At 54.9% G+C, this 19,152-nt stretch overlaps 6 protein-coding genes across 6 annotated transcripts; 2 read left to right on the forward strand and 4 right to left on the reverse strand.

The window, feature by feature from the left end:
* Nucleotides 1-268: 268 nt before the first annotated feature.
* isp (Major intracellular serine protease) lies at nucleotides 269-3,778 on the forward strand (the record flags this gene model as incomplete). The annotated part of the gene is made up of 5 exons (XM_036639887.1): nucleotides 269-1,694; nucleotides 1,752-2,154; nucleotides 2,218-2,404; nucleotides 2,462-2,728; nucleotides 2,783-3,778. The coding sequence occupies 5 exons, from the start codon at nucleotides 269-271 to the stop codon at nucleotides 3,776-3,778; spliced, it is 3,279 nt and encodes a 1,092-aa protein (XP_036494745.1).
* A 3,295-nt stretch (nucleotides 3,779-7,073) lies between these two features.
* On the forward strand, nucleotides 7,074-7,856 carry CGCS363_v008039 (uncharacterized protein; the record flags this gene model as incomplete). Its single annotated transcript, XM_036639888.1, has 1 exon — nucleotides 7,074-7,856. One exon carries the CDS (start codon nucleotides 7,074-7,076, stop codon nucleotides 7,854-7,856), a length of 783 nt encoding a protein of 260 aa, XP_036494744.1.
* A 676-nt stretch (nucleotides 7,857-8,532) lies between these two features.
* Nucleotides 8,533-9,492, reverse strand: BOA10 (putative thioesterase BOA10; the record flags this gene model as incomplete). The annotated part of the gene is made up of 1 exon (XM_036639889.1): nucleotides 8,533-9,492. The coding sequence occupies one exon, from the start codon at nucleotides 9,490-9,492 to the stop codon at nucleotides 8,533-8,535; it is 960 nt and encodes a 319-aa protein (XP_036494409.1).
* A 731-nt stretch (nucleotides 9,493-10,223) lies between these two features.
* Nucleotides 10,224-11,939, reverse strand: CYP51G1 (Sterol 14-demethylase; the record flags this gene model as incomplete). The annotated part of the gene is made up of 3 exons (XM_036639890.1): nucleotides 10,224-10,418; nucleotides 10,514-11,528; nucleotides 11,605-11,939. The coding sequence occupies 3 exons, from the start codon at nucleotides 11,937-11,939 to the stop codon at nucleotides 10,224-10,226; spliced, it is 1,545 nt and encodes a 514-aa protein (XP_036494410.1).
* Nucleotides 11,940-14,004: 2,065 nt separating this feature from the next.
* On the reverse strand, nucleotides 14,005-14,976 carry CGCS363_v008042 (uncharacterized protein; the record flags this gene model as incomplete). Its single annotated transcript, XM_036639891.1, has 1 exon — nucleotides 14,005-14,976. The coding sequence occupies one exon, from the start codon at nucleotides 14,974-14,976 to the stop codon at nucleotides 14,005-14,007; it is 972 nt and encodes a 323-aa protein (XP_036494407.1).
* Nucleotides 14,977-15,789: 813 nt separating this feature from the next.
* klpA (Kinesin-like protein klpA) lies at nucleotides 15,790-19,030 on the reverse strand (the record flags this gene model as incomplete). The annotated part of the gene is made up of 4 exons (XM_036639892.1): nucleotides 15,790-15,837; nucleotides 15,891-17,557; nucleotides 17,606-18,518; nucleotides 18,575-19,030. 4 exons carry the CDS (start codon nucleotides 19,028-19,030, stop codon nucleotides 15,790-15,792), a joined length of 3,084 nt encoding a protein of 1,027 aa, XP_036494408.1.
* Between the last annotated feature and the right edge of the window lie 122 nt (nucleotides 19,031-19,152).

The following is a 19,152-nucleotide window of genomic DNA, read 5'->3' on the forward strand; positions in this document are numbered from 1 at the left end:
TTAGCAAATTCTTGCATGTTCATGCAGACAGAAACTGGTGAGAACTTTGAATCCAGCGAGCGGGGTTACGTAGTATGTGAGCTTGACATCTCTCAATGACCCTCGCGAGCTATGTGCAGCACTCTGCTGATTTGAGATTTTGGCGCCAGACATTCTTCACCCCAGTCGCAAGTTCAGCGCACCCCTTGTAGTCTATTCTAGCCGACCAAGTGAGTTCTCCTTTGAGCCTTCATCTGTACATGTTGTAACGTGAAAGAACCACATAGATATGGAATTCGATTTTACGGACGACGAATTCGACGAGTTGGACGTCCTCCAGGTCCAAAACCATGCAGTTGACAATCCCAAAGCAACATATGAAGAGAGTGATGTGGAAAAAGAATGGAAGAGCTTGGAGTTGGATCTGCAGTGTCTAGATGTATTGGATCTTTTGATCGACAAGAAAAGGCGATGGGACAATACAGAAGGCGACGAGGAGACGCCGCTTCTCGAGGACTACAAGAAAAAGACAATTGCGTCGAGGAGGGATTACCGAGATCGCGTTGCGCCCACAGCACTGCATATTCTCGCTAAAAGCAAGAGAGACTTCTCCAGGGCTCCTAAGAACCTTCAGACCAATCTTGTTGGCTACCTTTTAGAATGCCGAGGTGGGACATGCGATGAGCTGGGGCCTCAGCACCGAGGGAAAGAAGACCTTTTTCTTCTGGTGGCCATCAACTACAACAATGACGACTTCATCGACTGTGTTGAGCGATGTCTGGGAGACAGGTTCTCAGATCTACTACATGTTCAAGACGGAGAGGGCAAGAATCTGCTACACCATCTCTTCACGTGGGATTCAACGAAGGCCATCCGCGACAAGAAGGCCCTTCTTGTCCCACACTTGTCTTCAAAAGCTAAACCACAGACTATTGCTACAGCAGACAATATCGGAAATACGCCTGTTCATTACGCAATGGACTGCCGGATGTGTTTGGACCGATCCGATGAATACTTCAAAGCGGTGAAGGCAATGTTTGAGGCCGGAGATGCTGTCATCAAGAAGGAACAGCGCCCACTATTCAACGAAAGAGGCGAGTCTCCCGTTATGTTTGGCCGAAAGATCCATCAAAGGTTCCAGAGAGACTACTCCGCGAGGAAAATGGCGAAAAAGGAGGCGCAAATCACTGCGCTTCGGTCAAAGGGGTTAATGAATTTAGAGAATGCGGCAACACCAGAAACAACACCTCTAGACAGTCGCCCTAAGCAACCCATGGGACCTCCCCCGGCGGATATGTACGTCAATCCGACCAGCAGGGATCCAGGAATGGTAGGCATTGTTAAAATGCCATCACTCCCTTTGGGTAGAACTACTGCAACATCCGATGGTATCGTCAAGGAACCAATGATGAAGGGCCCAAAGGCCGGAACAGCTTCGATACATCCCAGCATCAGCAGATCCAACACAGCTGGGCATGCGTCAGACCGCCCCCAAACCCCAACTGGTCTTCAATCCTCGACTCCAACGGACGGTCGATCTCGCGCGAATACGAAAAGACTGAGGGACATAGGGACTGAGAATACGATCAATATGTCCGCTTTTGAGGCCAAACTCAGGGGCTGGAGCGGGCTGGACGAATTCATTACCACACATTACATCCGAACGCGGTCAGATATGGAAGCCCGAGATCTGATATTCAGAGGCAACATTTCAGGTTAGTAAAATTCGCCGAGTTCCACTTGGCATGTTGTTGACGTTGGATTTGCTTAAGACCTCGACAAGAACCTGTGTTTCGATGCGAAGGGTCAGAAAGATGCGAAGAGCATAGTTCATCTTTTAAGCCGCATGTCCGCCGGTGGCTTCAACGACACTCTCGCCTACGTTCATCTCCCAACGGTCAGTCACAGCTCTATTAATACGCCACCAGGGCGAAACGCGAGCGCAGCTCAAAGAAGTTCCCTGACTGAAAATCCGTCACCCGGTCGTATTGAGCTCGTCAAAGTTTTCGACAAGTTACATGAGCTGAAGGTCAAGAAGATCTTGCGCCTACATGTCGAAGATAGGCACCCGCCTTCTCATACGGATGCCTCCATAGAGATTGCGTTACAAGGTCGAGAGTCCTTTCTCAAAGATGGTGGAACGGTAGGACGAGAACCGATAGCTGTTGAGACATGGTGGGTGTCATTCATGACCATTTGTCATTGTCAGGAGTATTGTAACTCTAACAATACATGAAGGGATTGGCGGAAGCCTGACTTGAGCACTGAAGTCATTGCCTTTGCTGCGCCTACCGTCGAGAATGTGCATCTCTACTGGAGTGGAAATCAGGCTGTTCTCAGAGCATGGGACTGCGACGAAGGTATTCCCCGGCTATATGTGACAACGGAGCGGAGGCTCAAGAGAGTTACTGTTCACGCAGCACCAGTAAGTGTCATTCTCAAGGCTTATACTATTTTGCCTTTCTGACCTGCATCTGACTAGGGGCTCGAAACTCGAGACAGGATGCTTGCGATGTTGAATCGATTCAAACAAGAGGTCCAGAGGAAGACAGGCGGCGGTGTTGCGGTGAAAACCGTCATTCGGATGGAGGGACTGATGGCGAACATGGACACTGTTGAAGATGCATCAGGTCCCGTTAGCGACGAGGCAGCTGAAAAGCAGCACGTCTGGGTCGACACGATGGACGTATTCCGAAGAGCTTTGAGCTCACTCCCAGATCTGAAGGGCAGCAAAGCTCCAAGAGTGAAGGTAACGTTTCTTCGACAGTATCCTACGTTTTCAATAGTTAACACGTCGCCCCAGCTCGCCCTCGTTGACGATGGGATCAATCTCGGTAACCTCGACGATTACAACGGCAGCGTCACAAGTAGTGGAGTTAGTTACTTCCCTGGTGGACCTTGGCATTGCTCTAGTACTGGTCATGGTACTATCTTGGCGAACATGATAGTCAGAGTCAACCCCTGGGTCGAGTTGCACGTCGTCAGGGTGCAAGACGGTCCGTCACGAAACGGTGGACGGAACATATTCGCCGGCAGTGCTGCGAAAGCCATTCGATACGCCATTGACAAAAAGGTGGACATCATCTCAATGTCGTGGGCCATAAAGAGCGCGATGACGGGAGGCCATACATCCCCCATGGGCAATGACTCCAGGAACGGTAGTTTTAGCGGCAGGCCGTCCATGGAGCAACGTGACATCCAAGCCCTCGGAGATGCCATCGATGACGCAGCAAAGGCTGGAATTCTAATGTTTTGCTCTGCGAGCGACGACATCCAAGCAGGCGCCATGGATACGCTCCCGTATCAGAAGCAGCCTGGGTACATCTTCCGCATCGGTGCTGCAACATACCTAGGCCAGCGTGACGGTCATACTGAGGATGTTAAAAGGATTGACTACTTCTTCCCTGGTAACCAAGTTGCCGAGGCCAAGAATCCCAGATCATCGGAACCAGTCAAGTATCACGATGGGTCATCAGTCGGCACGGCTCTCGCTGCGGGGTTGGCGTCTCTGCTCATGTACTGCGCCAGGATAACAGAGCATCGTCTTGCTGAAAAGCAGGGGCAGGAAGGCTCCCGGGTGGCTAGTACGTGCCTGGGATTGGCTGATGCGCTGCGACTCCAAAAGAACATGAAGCAGGCGCTCGACAACATCAAAAGCAGTCAGTGGACGGACGCCAAGTATCTGCCAGTCTGGGCAATATTCAAGCCCAAAGCAGATGACATGGAAAAGGCGAAAGACGAGGATAAATGGATGATTCTTGAGAAGCTCGTGGTCCAGTTGGGGGTTGGCATCAACTGATCGTTGTTGTTTACAAAGTGGAATTGTATCTTTTGGTGTTTTGCTTAGCTGGGTCGCGAGTGATGTTGCAAGAGTTGCAGACGCTAGTAGACCAGCTTATGTTCATCTCATATTCAACATTGTTCTAATGTCATGGCCCGGACTTGTGGCCCAAGGGCACAGCGCTCAATTGCCATGTTTCATGGGCCCTATTCAACATGCTGCACTGACTATCTTTTCCATTATTCAAGTCGTCTTTCTTGTTCTTGCTGTCCTTGTCGGCCTTATGGTTCGTCTCTGGTGGGGTCATCCCAAACCCTCATGCCCATTGCAGTGGATCCGCGATCACCCACAACGCAACATATTCCAATTGCGGACCCCTCACCGTCATTCCGGGTCTCCAGCAGACACAACAACATCATCAGCGCCGATGGTTTAGTGGTAAAATTCTCCGTTGCCATCCAGCAGCGTCGGGGAGCCGGGGGTTCGATTCCCCCTCGGCGCAGAATCTTTTGCTTTTTTGCCCATTTTCTGTCGTGGAAATGTCCCAAGACATCATGAACTCTCCTGGGTCTCTCTTAAATGCTCCTCGGGCCAAGCCAGGGCACAGAATGGAGGCCTACGTCCGGCAGCCTGCCTCGTGAGCCTACCTTAATTGGTCCAGCCTACATGAAGGGTGGCTTGCTTACCCAACGTGATGTCCTGGTTTCTGACCATCCAGCTCAGCCTGATTCATTTTCACTTCTTCTCGCGACGGCTTCTTCACTAAAAAAAACTGGATACTTTCATGTCATCTCTTTAATGTCCGTCGGCGGCATTTGTGCCATCACTCAACATGACTACGTACTGTTATCAATCACTCTCACATCAACGTGCTATCCGTCTGGTTATACTCTACCCAAGTCTTGAGGACAACGCGCCTCTATCCTGCAGCCTTGCTGAGACCAGTCTCAATCAGCCGGAAGACTACTACGCCCTGTCATATACCTGGGGCGGGGAAACATCAAGTCAGCCCATGTCTGTTCAAGAAGACGCGGCATCAGATGCTTTTGAATCTTCAACTTCAACTATTCTCGTGACTCCTAATTGCGCTACGGCTTTGAGAAGATTGCGGAAACTGGTGCAGGGAGCAGGAACTGGGGTTTGGGTGGACGCCATATGTATCGACCAAGCCGCCACTGAAGAGAAGAACGTGCAAGTGAGCATGATGGCAGACATATATCGCCAGGCGAAGTTCGTGATCGTTTGGCTGGGAGAGAAATGGGCACCAAAGGACATGAAGACAATATCCTTCTTATCGCACCGAAGACTGGCATGGATCGAAGACCTGAGAAAACCCCCAACTTCTGGATTCGAAAAGAAATTGCTAAAGGACCTTAAGTTCTGGATTTCAGACATGGCAAGTCGAGCTCTTGTCAAAGGTACTACCTTCCCAATGCCCATGTAGACTGCGAAGACCATAGCGCTTCTCAGCTAACACGAGATAGCCTCCCGTGACAAGAAAAGTCTTGAGCTTTTGTGCGATGCGCCCTACTGGACTCGAGCTTGGACTCTACAAGAGGCTGCACATGTCAATGTCAAAGTCCTGTGCCAAGATCCTCAAGTCGTAGGGCTGAACTTGGTGTACAAGGCAGTCGATGTGTTTAGCAACGGACAAGACATCATCCGCAGCGAGATGTGGTTCCATCAGGACGTCTTCAACAGAACTCAGAAATCACATCTCTTGTTTGACTTCGGAAATATTCATCTGTACAGGGTAGCGGATTTCATATCAATGAAGACCTCCGACCCGAGGGACAAGGTGTTCGCATTACGAAGTCAATACCCTGTTACATTCGGCAAGGTAGAAGTTGACTACAACCGCTCCACCGCCTCCATATTTACGGAAGCAACCAAGTACATGCTTGAAGTGCCCGAATGGTCGAATATTGTGTATGAGGCAAGCCGCTGGACAGCATTGAAAGACTTACCATCTTGGGCGGTCGACTGGGCCGGCAACGACATCCCGGAGCGATTTTGGAACTACAGATCGCTAGCATTCATGTTCAAGCCATCCGGCACCAGCCAGTATCGGTGCAGATTCTCGGAAGACAACAAAAAGCTTTACTTGGAAGGGCGAATCATTGGGGAAGTAGACAGCGCACACATTGGGCCCAGGCTTCACCGTCCGTCCGAGCCAGAAGCAAGAGACGGGAGGACTTGCAGCCCAGCCGTTGCAAATGGAGTTCTGGGTGCAATCTCTATCTGGGCATCCGAGCTGGGTGCCCCAAACGCCGAAGATTCGAGAGACAAACCGGTCGCATCTCCAGACCAGACTAGGAGGATGCAAAGTTTCACGAGTTTGATATCGCTTATAAGCAATGCACCGAGGGCATTGAGGCTCATAAGAAAACCTCGTGCAGTGAAGATCAAATACGGGGCGGCCTCTCACGACGCAGACTTTGCGGACTTTTTCAGGACGGGAAGGGCGTTTTTCACGACAAATGGTACTTGTGGGATCGGTCCCTGCGGCCTCGAGCCGGGTGACTTGATATGCGTTTTTGCTGGGCTCACGTTGCCGTTTATTATTCGCCCCCAGGGGCCGAGTTTCGTTCTGGTGGGACCCAGTATTATTGATGGTGTGATGAGAGCAGAATATTGGCCGGAAGATGAGAGCGATTTGACTGAATTTGAATTCATTTGAGTTGAGCCCAGGCTGTGGCGAGAAGGGAAGAAAGATTAACATTATGTACGAGTATTTTCCGTATAAGCGTTTCACAGCTAATGAGAGTGACCGGTAGACGATGGAGCTGACAAGCTTATCAAGAAAGGCAACTGGGACGACAAGTACTTACGATCACTGCTCAGTCAAACCAGGAAGATATCCTCTGCAGTTTTTTTTTAGTTTTTTTTTTTCTTTTCAATTACCCCCCTTTTTGATGCATGAATAGATTTTGGATTCGGATGAACTTAGTCTTTGCCACATTTATATGTGTCGGATATCCGTACTTGGGGAAGTCATCGGAGCAGAACTTCGGACGCACGCTAGTCTATTTTCGGTTAGCAGAAGGATCCAGGCAGACGACAGTGGACCCCCTTTTTCATCTTCATCTTCACCTTCCTCCCATCTCATCCCACGATGACCGTCAATCACAGGCCAAGAACTCGAACAAATTGATCGAGAGAGTTCTTCTATATGGTAATTCCCCCTTTTGTGTATCATGACCACCCAGCGACTGACAATATTCCCAGGCCATCAGCCATCTGAACCCCTCAATCCCCAAGCTCGTGTCATCAATCTAAGTTCATCGGGACCTGGGCGTCTACCACCCATCCCATGGCCAACATCTTCCGCCAGGCCACCTCGTGGCTCTACACCGGCCTCGCCGTATCCATTCTCGGGTCATGGTCCCTCATGATCCTCGTCTGCGTCGCCATGACCGCTCTCGGCCAGGACCCAGGCCTCCTCCAGCTCATCGCCCTCCCCTCCCTCCTAACCTTCCTCGTCGCCAAGCTCATCGTCGCCGCCTCGACCCCAACTCGCGCACCAACCCCAAACACACCGCGATCGTCCCAAGACAACCTCGCCACCTGGCTCGCAACAGCAGACAACGGCTCCCCCCACGGCGCCCTCGTCCTCCTCCTCTTCTCCATCACCTGGATCCTCCACCTCGCGCGCATCCTCTTCATGCTCTGCCTGCTCGTCGTCTTTGGCGGGCTCTTCCTCTTCGCCTCGACCCTCGACGCCGACGACAAGGAGGACACGGCCGCCGGCGGCAAGGGCTTCTTCCACGACGACGAGTCGCGGCAGAACTTCACCACCGCGCTGGTCGAGTTCGAGGAGAAGATCGGCTTCACGTTCGGCGACTCACTCGAGGACAGTCCCTGGCTCATCTTCCAGGTTGTCTCGGTGACGTGGGCGATGTTCAGTCTGTTGATGATGTACGTTGTCGGGTACGGGTTCGCGGCGCTGCGCAAGGTGTTGACGACGCCGCTTGAAGCCTGGGCGAGGGGGGAGGCGCCGGCGAGGATCGGGGGTGTGCAGGGCGCTGTTCCGGGAGCGGTTGTTGTTGAGAAGGAGAGGGTTGTGGTGGCGACGGGGTTGGAGGGGGCAAACTAAGGGGACGAGTGGGCAGCTGTGTGGCTTATTTGCTTCGAAACGTTGAAGCTAGGTCCTAAATTCAAGCAAACGATCATTCTGCATGCTCCCGTCGCCGAGCCGGAGCGGTGAGAAGCCCGGGCCATAGGACGGCACTGGTCCTCCGGGTGAGTGGGTCCACTCCGGTGCGTGCCTGCCCGATTCGTCTCTGTGAAGCAAACAGGCAGGAGCGCCCAGTTGGCGACTCCCCCTTTCAGCGAGAACGACTGCATTCCCGCGTCCGCCTCCCTATCATTGTTCCTGCCGTCGCCTTCAGCATCTTCAAATCAAAGCGCGTTCGTGGTGCAGTGGTTTAGCATTCTGGCCTCCCACTCTCTCAGAGAATGACAGCCAGGGACCTGGGTTCGAACCCCGGCGGACGCAATCTTTTGCTGCCAGCTGTCTTTTTATTTGTTCTAAAGCACCTGTCAGCTTCTGATTTCATTCGGCAGTCACTCGTGAGGACTATCGCACCCACAGGCTGCGTAAAGGATAAGGTCTTAAGCATAAGCAAGATACATCTACGTGAGCTTCCAGTATGATATCGTCTATGGTCCCGTGTGCCCGACACCGTATGCAGTCTATCCAAAATTACCCAACCCTGCGCCTGTATTACGACCTCAAAGTCATTATAAACCATCACCTCCATCCCTCACAATCATCCCTCCAAGTATCGACAGGCCTCCGCCACCCTCGCCGTAATCTCATCAACATACCCCCACGCAAACATATCAAAATGGTTCCCCTTCGTCACAAACGTCTTCTCAACATACCCAGGACAGTACCCATCCCACCCCAGCTTCGCATCCCCGCGATACACATCCACAGGACTGATCCCTTCCCCAGGCATCGGCACACAATCCGCCGCCCGCACAAGCACGCCCCTCGGCGGCCGATCCCACACGACCTCGGCCGTCTCCTTCTCCGCCCTGCTCCCGTAAAACGACTTCTCCACATCCTTCCCTTCCTCCTGCACCTCGTAGTCCACTCCGTTCCGGAACGCCGCCCCGCACCGCGGCATCTTCCACACCTTCACCATCCCGCCCGCCAGCTTCATCGCCCGCCGCGCCAGCTTCAGGTTCTTGTGCTCCGGCACCTCCGTCTCGATCCACGTCCCAATCTTCACCTCCGACCCCACCGGCCAGACGGGGTACACGCTGTCAATCATCACCAGCCCCACAATCTCGACCTCGTCCCCGCCGTCCCCCGCGCCCTCGTCCACGCCGCCCTCGTTCTTCCCCGTGACCAGCAACCGCGCAATCTCCAACGACAAAAGCCCGCCCAGGCTCCATCCCCCTAACAAAATCTTCCACCGCCGCCGCCCGTCTTTCGTCAAAGTGCACGGCGCCATGGGCGGGTACTCCGCCCCCGCGACGGTGTTGCGGATCATGCGCAGATACGCGCGCGCCATCTCGGGCACGCCGCCGGGCCACTCCGTGCCGGAGGTGAAGCGCGGGTTCGCGATGCCGAAGACGGCGCGGTCGAGCGGGGAGAGGCAGTGGTAGGCGAAGGTGGTTCCGCCGCCGTCGTGGAGGAGGAAGAGCGGTGTCGCGGCGCGCCCGCGCGGCGGGGCGGGCTGGACGACTTCGCATTCTTTGGGGTACGTTACGACGACCATTGTTGGTGCTGTGAAGGGGGGTTTGCTTGGTGAATGTGGCGAAGAGGAGATGTCCGGGTGATGATGCCTCCACCAGCTCCCTTCGTCGGAGTTGCGGGCCGGACGGTGCTCACTGAGTGGGCTGTGAGGTCCGAATCCGATGGAGATGACAATGAAAGCGCGGATGCCGGGTTCCTCGCTGTGATCCAACGTCCTCCGTGGTTCTGTAAAAGCTTCGCGCCTTCCGCAGTAAGTCAAATGAGAGAAAATGAACGCAAGAGTAGGAGTGAAGTTGGGGGCAAACACCGGAGATGGGGGATGGAAGTCCAGATCTGAGTGCAGACGGAACTGAGTTGAGATGAATGAGATTGCGCAGTGACGTGCCGGTGCGAAGCGACCGCCCAATGCGCCCAGCCAATCACAGTGTTCTGGTCAGGGTGGCGGGGCGTCCTCCGCTTCGGCGTTCGGTGGTCTAGACTTTCGGTGGTGGCATCTACAACTCATTTCGGACATTCATATGCTGGTCACATCTTCGCCGAACGAGTGGCCGGGAAACGAAAAGAAACCATTCACACAAATCATCGTCATCATTCATGATGCTCGAATAAGGAAACTGGTACTTTACATCAAGTCTTCCGAACAGGCCTCTCACGGTAAGAAACACATGCAATGACGTGACACGCTCACAGACGTCTTCAAAACGAGACATGTTCTCTTCTTATCCAATCTGCCCTATCTCACCCCAAACATCCTCACGCCTTCGCCCACCGCGTCCTCTCGGTATACTTCAAGTACAGATTGTTCCTCGGCTTCGACGCAGAGTGCGTGTTGCGGTCCACCGAGTCCTCCGGCACCTTGTCCATTCTCTTGCCGTCCGCATCGCACAGGTAGTAGTCAAACTTGGCCACGAAAATCGCCGTCGCCACGAACGTCTCCAGCTTGGCAAACTGTCGCAGCGCATCTCGTTAGCAAGCCTCATCTCCAACGAACCAAGACATCCCCAAAAAAGCAAAAACAAAAAGAAGGAAAAGGAAAAACTCACCCTCATCCCCAAACACGGATGCCGCCCGCTCCCCCACCCGTTAAATGCCCTCGGATCCCTCTTATCCTCCTCCCGCGGCGGCAAAAACCTCCCGGGGTCCCACCTCAACGGCTCCGGGAAGAACCGCTCGCTCATATGCGTATCGTCAAAATGATACACCGCAAACGCGTCCGCCGGGACCACCTCCCCCGAGTCCCCGATCGGTATATCCTTCCCGGTCCCGTTGTACCGGAACCCGCACCCCGTAATCGTATGCCGAATCGTCTCCTTCAGCCCCAAATCCACCATCGGGAACTCCGCCTCCCAGTCCTCCACCTCAAACCTCGCAAACACCTCCTCCGGCGTCTCCTCCTCGCTGCGCCGGTGCTTCGCAATCACAGAGTCCACCTCCGCCTGCACGCGCCCATACCACTCCTCGTTCGCGCCCAGAAAGCACAGCAAATACGCCGCGTTGATCCCGCTGTTTATCAACCCCGCAAACAGCGCGCCAACAATAAACGCCACCATCTCGACCGTCGTGTACCCTTCGTCCGTCAGGTACTGCAGCGCATCGCTCCCGTCCACACCGCGCGCCTTGCGCTCCTTGATCACCCGCTCCAGGATCATGTACATCTGCGCGCCCGAGTACACGCGGCGGAAGTGCCCGATAGTCGGCATCCAGGGGAACATGACCTTCGTGGCGGTGCTCGCGGCGTCGATGCCCTCAAAGATGCGCAGCGTCTTGACGAGCAGCGCGTCATCCTCGGCGATCTCGTCGCAGCCCACCATGCGCATCGTCAGCTGGAACACGAGCCGGTACATGTCCTCGAACGGGTCGCTGATCTTGGAGGGGCGGGCGGCGAGGCGTTTGGTCGTGTCGTGCGTGTCGCGGACGAGGAGGTGTAGGCGTTTGCAGAGCTGTTCTTTGCGTAGGAGGCGGACGATGAGGCGGTTGAACTTGGCTGCGAAGTCCTCCTCGACGGATTGGTCGGGGGACACCTCGATCTTGGGTGTCGCGTTGAAGAGGGCGCCGTATCTAACATCCCAACCGTCAGTCATTCTCTTCTTGTCCTCCATTACCAAACCATGTAATCGGGAAAGAGAAGACTCACCCCTTCGTAAAATCCAACTCTCGACTCTCAAAGAACAGATTCCGCCCCGGCTCCCCCGACAACCCCACAATCCTCATCTTTCCAAAATAAAAGCTCCAGTTCCCCGACCGCCCAAACCGCCGGCCCTCCGTCAGGAAGTTCCCCCGGTCCGTGAAGAACCGCGGCGCCCCCAGCACGGGGTAACTCTTGAACAGCTTCGGCGCGTTGCGCGGGAACGACGGCCGGTACGCGAGGAAGCCCACCGCGTACGCCAGGCCCGTGAGGAGGAGCACCCAGATGCTCGTCGGCCAGTTCTGCGGGTGCAGCGCCGTCGAGAGGAGCGTCGAGACCGACATCGTGGTCTGTCTGTGCCTGTCTTTTCGTCTCAAAGTGGACTATGGAGGGAGGAGGAGGTTCGTCTTGTGATGGCTCAAGTCGCGCTCTGACCGAAGCTTTTCCTCTGCTCGGAGGGTTGAAGAAGAGTAGGTGAAAGGTGTAGACGAGGTGGGAGAGCAACTTGGTAAAGTATGTTCACAACGTGGGATAGCGTCAGTATGATACAAGGCCGGCGCCCGCCACTCGAACCGACTAATGAAGACAGTCCAGCGCCGTCAACCACTTCAAACGCCGCGCTAGGAGACGACAGAGAAGGTAGAAAGGGCGTAGGCAGACACAGAAACAACAGCTCTGCCTTTTTGCCCGTCCGTCCCCCTCACTTCACGGGCCATCCAGGACGGGGTCCCCTAGTCCAATCCCCAAACTTCGTCTGGACGCCTTGCAAGGATGCCTCCTCCCCCGGGGCGAATCCAAACGAACGACCCCGCCAGAATGGATGACGATTCCGAATACGACTTGTGCCCTTTCATGGTTCAAGACATCACTGCAACCCCCTGCTACTCTACGCAGTGTGTTCTCACCGCAGCGAAACGCATCAGCAGTCCAATCATGGGCTAGACAATTTCAAGCAGGACCCAACCAGGATCTCCATGTTCACCTCCTCTCACTAGCAGCAGCACAGAACCATTTCAACAAGGGCACAAAAGACCCAAAACGAAGAAAGAGAAGAGGATGGTGGTCGGCGCCGGTGGGGACCCAAACCGCTGGATCTGCCGCTAGCGACGAGACGGTGCGCGGCAGATGGAGCAGCCGAGCGTGGAAACTCTGAACATGAACAAGGATGTGTCCGCCCACCGAAACGGTTTAGCCGCTTCAATGCTTGCTCTGCTCTGCCTTGCCATCGGTTGTCTGCCTCTGCGATCTTCGTCCAGCCGAACCTCCTCCCGCTTGCCTATCAGATAGCTTCGCGATGCCGTGCAGCCGTCACCACGTAAATCTGACAGTGACAAGACACCCACACCCCGTGCTTGCGGTCTGAACGGGATACAGCAACCGACTGCAACGTATAACACGCTAGCTAAAGCAGACGCCCAGTGAGCGGCGGGAGCGGGCAACAAGCTTCCCTCTGGCGCTGTTGATCATGTTTGTCTTGGATTATGTGGGGTTACGAAAGTGCCTTTCTCGTTCAGCTCGCAACGTTCGCATATCCCGCATTCCCAATAGCCGCCAAGCCCAATGTTTCCTGTAAAGCGTGACTATTTGACTGTCCCACAGGCAATTGAATACAAATAATGACCTTCTCGCCAGCTTCGCATTGTGCTTTCAGTCCCTGTTGCGCCATGAGACATGCATACGAAAAAAGTCGTTCCCCTCGCAACATTCGCATCCCGCATGCCCAACGCCCTCCAAGCCAAACCGTTTCTTTTCCGCAAGACAGACTAGAAACATAATCTTAGCCTGGGTTTTACATCTGCCTATGCCGGACAGATGAACGGCCCCGAAGCCGACCTACCTCTCACAACTGACCTTCTCTCTCAGACACGCCTTCGTAGACTAAATCCATATATCCAAAAATCCCACACTCAAAAGACCTTGCCTGTCTTCAATTCAAATCGCGATGCAGCAGTGGAGTCCCAAATCCCTCCTCCCCAGTCCCCCACTGACCTATGCACCTCCGGGCCACCTCAAGAACGCTCACATGCGTCTCCGCGCGGTGTCCTCGGGGCGCGGTCATTATATTAAAAAAACCGGATCCCCATCTGATATATGCAAAGCTGGCAGAACAAGTCACACAACCATACAGGGACAAAAAAAAAAAAAAAAAAAACTTGGCAAAGGAGTTGGTTCAGTTCACATTGCATGTCTCACTCAAACCCCACAAGCCACTTCGTCAGCGGGGCTGCAATGTACATACATATCAAACACTACCGCCGCCACGATCGCGAAACATAGAGTTAAGAAACCCGCGTTATAAACCTATCCAACGTACGCCATGCTCGAATATGCATGAACCATAAGGGTATCGCCTAACGATGCATCCTCCACTCCGTCCATCCCCAACGGCGCGTCGCTCATACGCCACCTTTAAACGGCCTGCCAGTCCATCGCGTCAACCATCCAGTCAAACGCATCCTCCCCATCCGACTCCGTATCCATCACCTCATCCGCCCAGCTCATCCTGCTCTGCAGCACCTCCACCCACCTGTCCGCAATCACATACCCCTTATCCAGCCCCTCAAACACCGCATTGAAAATCAGCGTCAGATCAAAACTCTCCAACGGCGCCGTCGCCGCCCGCCTCTTACGCGCGCCCAGCTTGCTCTCGTCCTCCGCGTGCTTCCACCAGTTCCGCAACGTCTTCGCCCTCGACAGCTGGAACAGCACGTCGCCCGTCCCCAGCACCTCGTGCAGCGGGTTCTCCTCCTTCTGCAGCGACAAGATCACGTTCTCATGGAAGCTGTGCTTTGTCGAGAAGTCCGCCCCTCTGCCATTCTTCCCGCTGCTGGTGCTGCACCCCCACGTCGAGGTCGTCTCCGGCGACACGCCAATCTCAAACACCCCCATCAGGTGCACGAGCGCCCTCTCCAGCAGCATGTAGTACTCGTAAAAGTCAAGCTTGAACATCATCTCCGCCTCCGCCCGTCCCTTCTCGTCCGCGAACTTCACCGTCGCCTTGTCGTAGCCCTCACTCAGGAACGGCTTCTTCCACTGCATCCGCCGCACAATCTGCTCGTAGCGCTTGAGCTCTCTGTGTGCCTTTGCAGCGTCGGCCGCGGGGTCACTGCTCTTGTACGCCGCCGTCGTGGTCTTTGCCTTCGTCGCTGCGGGAGTTGTAGACGTAAACCCCGAGGTGCTCATCGGCGGGGTGGGAATGCTATTCACCGCGGAGCAGGACTCGGCGGCGATGGTCGGCGAGGGCTGCCGTGGTACTACGGGGTTGGCCGTCGAGCTCGTCGGGGCCTTCGCCTTTGAGGTCGAGGGACGGCCAAGGCTCGTGGACTTTCCCTCGGACGCCCACATGGAGCTCGATAGGCCCTTCTTTTGCTGGCGCATCATTATGGCGGCCTGGAAGCTGTGTCCTCGGCAAGCAGCCCGATCCACCTTGAGATATCCTATTTCGAAGTCGGTGGCCCGTTCGGGTCTGCTTCGAGTGCAGAGTGTAGCCTCGTGAGGTCGTTCCGTTCGTCGTCAGGAAGCTGTCGACAACGGTCTGCCGAGACCTTTCGTTTGTTCGGTTGTTTGTCGGGTCTACCGCTACAATTGATTGCAGCAATGTCCAAGAATGAATGTGATGATGTTTTCGTACAAAACGGGATACAAAGAATAGAATGCAAGCTCCCTTGCCACCAGTACCAGTCCTTTGTTGATCCAATTGCTCGGCCGGCGAAACGCTTAAAGGAGTGGTTGTGGAGTGGTGAGGGTGGGGGATGATGCCATCCACCGCCTTGCACCGAGGTCTTCAGCGTTTGTTGGAAGGCCCCCGCCTGGAAACGGCCTGGTAGGTGCTGGCTGCGCCTTGTTTCCGTGTGCCAGGGCAGCGTCCGTGTGGCCCGGGGCCTGCCGCGGAATGATGCAGGTCTAGGGCAGTTTAGCGCCCGCTGACAGAAGGGGGCCCCCAAGACAAGACCCATGCTTGGCCATGGCCAGAACACGTCAATCACAGCCTCACAATGACAACCTCAAATGACTGCCTGAACAACCTTCGTGCTGTATTGACTGTGTGTAGAAATCGTACTTGTACGTATTTCTAGGATATACAAACTCAAACTCGACAATGCCCCATCTGCAGCGCAAAATTCCTCCAACGCCTGTCGCCGTGTCACTGTGTCACTCATCCAAGAACGCCTCCGTAGCCAGCCCTCTGGCCTTTTAAACCTTCTTCGTCGCCTTCGCCGTACCAATGTGGGTATTATGAACCTGTGCCTGGTTAATCTCTTGTTCTTCCGGAAACGGTTCAGTATCCCGCTTACCTTCGTAGCAAATCTCAAACTCGTCAACGTCTCCTTGAGGTGAGTCTCCAAGGGACTAACCATCACAAACATGAGCGTCTTGCTGTTGCCCCCGAGGGAGTACTGCAGCAAGTGCGTCAGCTTGGAGTTGCGGTACGGAATGTGTCCGCTCCCCCTGCCGAGCGCTTCAATAACATCACCGAGGCATGACAAGGACTTGTTGATGTTCTGTGTCTCCTTCATCCTGTCACCTTCGACCTGCGAGTGCTTCAGACGCTCCGAACCAGCCAGGTCCACCAGGTTGAGGGTGCCCTCGCAACGTTCTCCCGTTGCCGAGTTGAAGCCCACCAGCTTGAGGATGAAGACACTGTGCGAACGAGACGACCGCTCGTTAGCCTTGGTTGCCGCCACAGATCGGTTCTTCTGCGCCTCGTCGAGCATCATCTCAACCGTGTCCGCCGAGTCCAGCGACACCGACTTGCAGTTGACGACCGTCGTCTGCTTGCGCACATCGTCGTGACGGATCTCGAGCTTGCGTCCCTTGCCCTCGGTGAGCAGGTCGTTGAGCTCTTCGTTGTACACTTCAATGAAGGATCCCTCCATCTTGTATGTCCACGACTTCTCCTTGAGCTTGTTGACCGTGTCGTAGATCATATGTGTCGCGCGAGGAATCATACCGTCTTGAGACGACATGGTGTGAGTCTTTCCGGAACCTGTTTGACCGTAGCAAAAGATGCACACGTTGTATCCGTCGAGCGCACTCTGCACCAACTGGGAAATCTCGTCAAACACGTCCTGGTTCTGCGCCTTGGGGTCGAAGACGCGGTCGAACTCAAAGTTGTAGTTCTTTCTGGTAGCCTTGCCGGTAATGCTGTTCATCTCCTCAGGTCCCGCGAGGGCGATCTCGGCCGACGTCTTGTCGTCGGGGTACGCAACCTGCGCCGGCGCACCTTCCGCAGCGCTGAGAACGGGGCGCACTCTGCACATAACACGAATGTTGCCCTTGAGCTCCTGGTACTTGTTGAAGAGGATGCGGCGCTCCGTCTCCTCCTTAATGAGCTTCTCCTTGGCAAACTCCGCTTGCTCAAGAGCCTCCTGCAGCCTCGCCTCCATTTGCGTGTAAGAGTCGGATTGCGCCTTGCTGTCGGACTGGAGGTAGTCGACTTGTCCGGTGAGGGAGTTGATTCGGCCCTGAAGTTGGTGAGTTGAGGACGAGAGCTCGGTGATGGTTGCCTCGAGGCCCTTCTTCAGGCTCTGTTCGCGGTCCAAATCGCCCTTTAGCCCCTCAATCACAGCACGCATCTCTGACACCTCGCGGTCCTTCTTCTGCAGGTTGAGGTGGAGGTCCTGCTGTTCGTTTCCGAGTCGCATGCGAAGGTGCTCAATCTCCTTGCCCTGCTTGGCCCGCTCATCCTCAATCATGACCTTGTAATGTCGCTCCAAGGCCGCCAACGCCTCGCTCTGGCTCTTCTCCTGTCGTGCAACTTCATCCCTCAATTCACGTCGGAGCTGCTCCACCTCATGGCGGCGCTTGCGAGCCTCATCCTCGAGCTCATACTTATGGCTGCGCTTCTCAGTCTCTGATTCAATCGTCAATTTAGAAACCTGCTCCCGCATGCTGTTGAGCTCCGAGTGCAGGCTCTCATTTCGGTCTGCGAACTTGTCTCGCTCGGTTTCCAGCTCGGATACTGCGACCGTCAGCCAACTTTCATCTCATCTCTCATCGGCCGACTCACTTCTCTTCTTGTACATCTCAACTCTCTCATCCATCAACTCCTTGTCGGAAATCATGCTGTTCATCGAGTCCTGCACCTTCTTAAACTGAGAGTCTAGCTCTCCCAAGCGTCCCTCGACATCCCATGCTGCGAATTGAGTTGTGTTAGAATCTTTGGTCAAGAACATGAGTTTACTAGGGGAGGGGCATCTGGCGGGGGATCTGGATTCTTTGATGGTGGACATAATCGCCTCTTCGAATACTTTCATGTCGGCTCTAACGCGCTTAGAGTCTGGCGAAGGCGTGGCGGGGTCAGTCATGCGACTGGCGTGCCTCTTCTTCGGCGACAGGTCTGGCGGTTTCATGGCGAGCTTGCGAGGGGAGCGCATGGTGACGTTGTCCATTTGTGCAGCGCCGCTCGCAGTCGTTGTCGCGGAGCTGACGCTGTTTTCTTGGCTGAAAACCACTTGATCTTCATCTTGGGCAGAATCCGAGCTGGTGTCGTCCTTAATGGACAGTGCACCGAACCGGCTGGTGAGAGATACTTCTCTGCGTGACGAGTGGTTCATCTGGGGTGCTGGAATGGCATGTCTTGACGTGTTGTGCGGAAATTCAAAATTGCGTTGAAAGTTCAGTTGACGAAATTGACTGGTCGTACCATGCTGTTGTGCCATTGGTCCATCACATTCATCCTCAATTCGATTGCCGATAGCTGTGCGAGGTCTTGCGGTGTTTGCGTTTCGGGAGCGCGGATGTCCGGAGACCGACTGTGCGTGTACCGACCGGCTATTGCCCAACGACGACTGTGAGCGTTCATGGCGCTGTCTGGTGCCGGGGCCGACGCTGGCGGAAAAGTTGTTGTTTTGGCCGTATCGTGAAGTCGTCGACGAGGTCGAGTTGTGACGCGCGAGGGCGTTGCTGGCGGGGTTTCTGAACTGCTAACGAGTCAGCATAGGCACAGGTCGGTTTTGTGACGAGCAGCCTGTGGTACAGAAAGCATGTCATCCCTGTCCCCGATGTCGTCTGTGATGTCCGTGATGCACGCCTCAGTAGTCGCCTGGTGCACCTCTGCATCAACCAACAGACGAACGCCCCGGGAGCTGCCGTTGTCGCTCTGGCTGCCGAGACATAGCTGGAAGCGGCCAGAGGTGGTGCGGAAGTAGGTCGGGCCAGGACCAGGTGGCAGCGGTTGAAATGGCTGAAGCTGTCGTCGAGAGTCGAGGCGGATCATGGTGAGCTGTCTCTCTTGGTGCAGGCCTGGATGATGGACGTCGGTGTGGTCCCAGTGCAGCGACAGGGCAAACAGCAATCCCGGCAGGGTAGACAACCGCGGGGCGACGCAGATGATGGTACGCAGGGCTCGTCGAGAGGCACGGTAAAGATGGACACAGATCCAGTGAGCAATGCGGAGGACGTCGACGTCGACGCTGGTTGCACACAGCTCCATCGCGACGTCCGAGCCGGCTCGGGGGGGATCATGTAAAGGACATTCGAAGGTTGACGAGGGTTCGCAGGGAGTAGGAGTAGCAAAGAGGGGGAGGGGGGAAGACTTGAAGTGGGTTGAAGGTT

The sequence above is a fragment of the Colletotrichum siamense genome, assembly GCF_013390195.1.
Source record: "Colletotrichum siamense strain Cg363 chromosome Unknown KSG_Cg363_contig05, whole genome shotgun sequence".
Classification (NCBI taxonomy): domain Eukaryota; kingdom Fungi; phylum Ascomycota; class Sordariomycetes; order Glomerellales; family Glomerellaceae; genus Colletotrichum; species Colletotrichum siamense.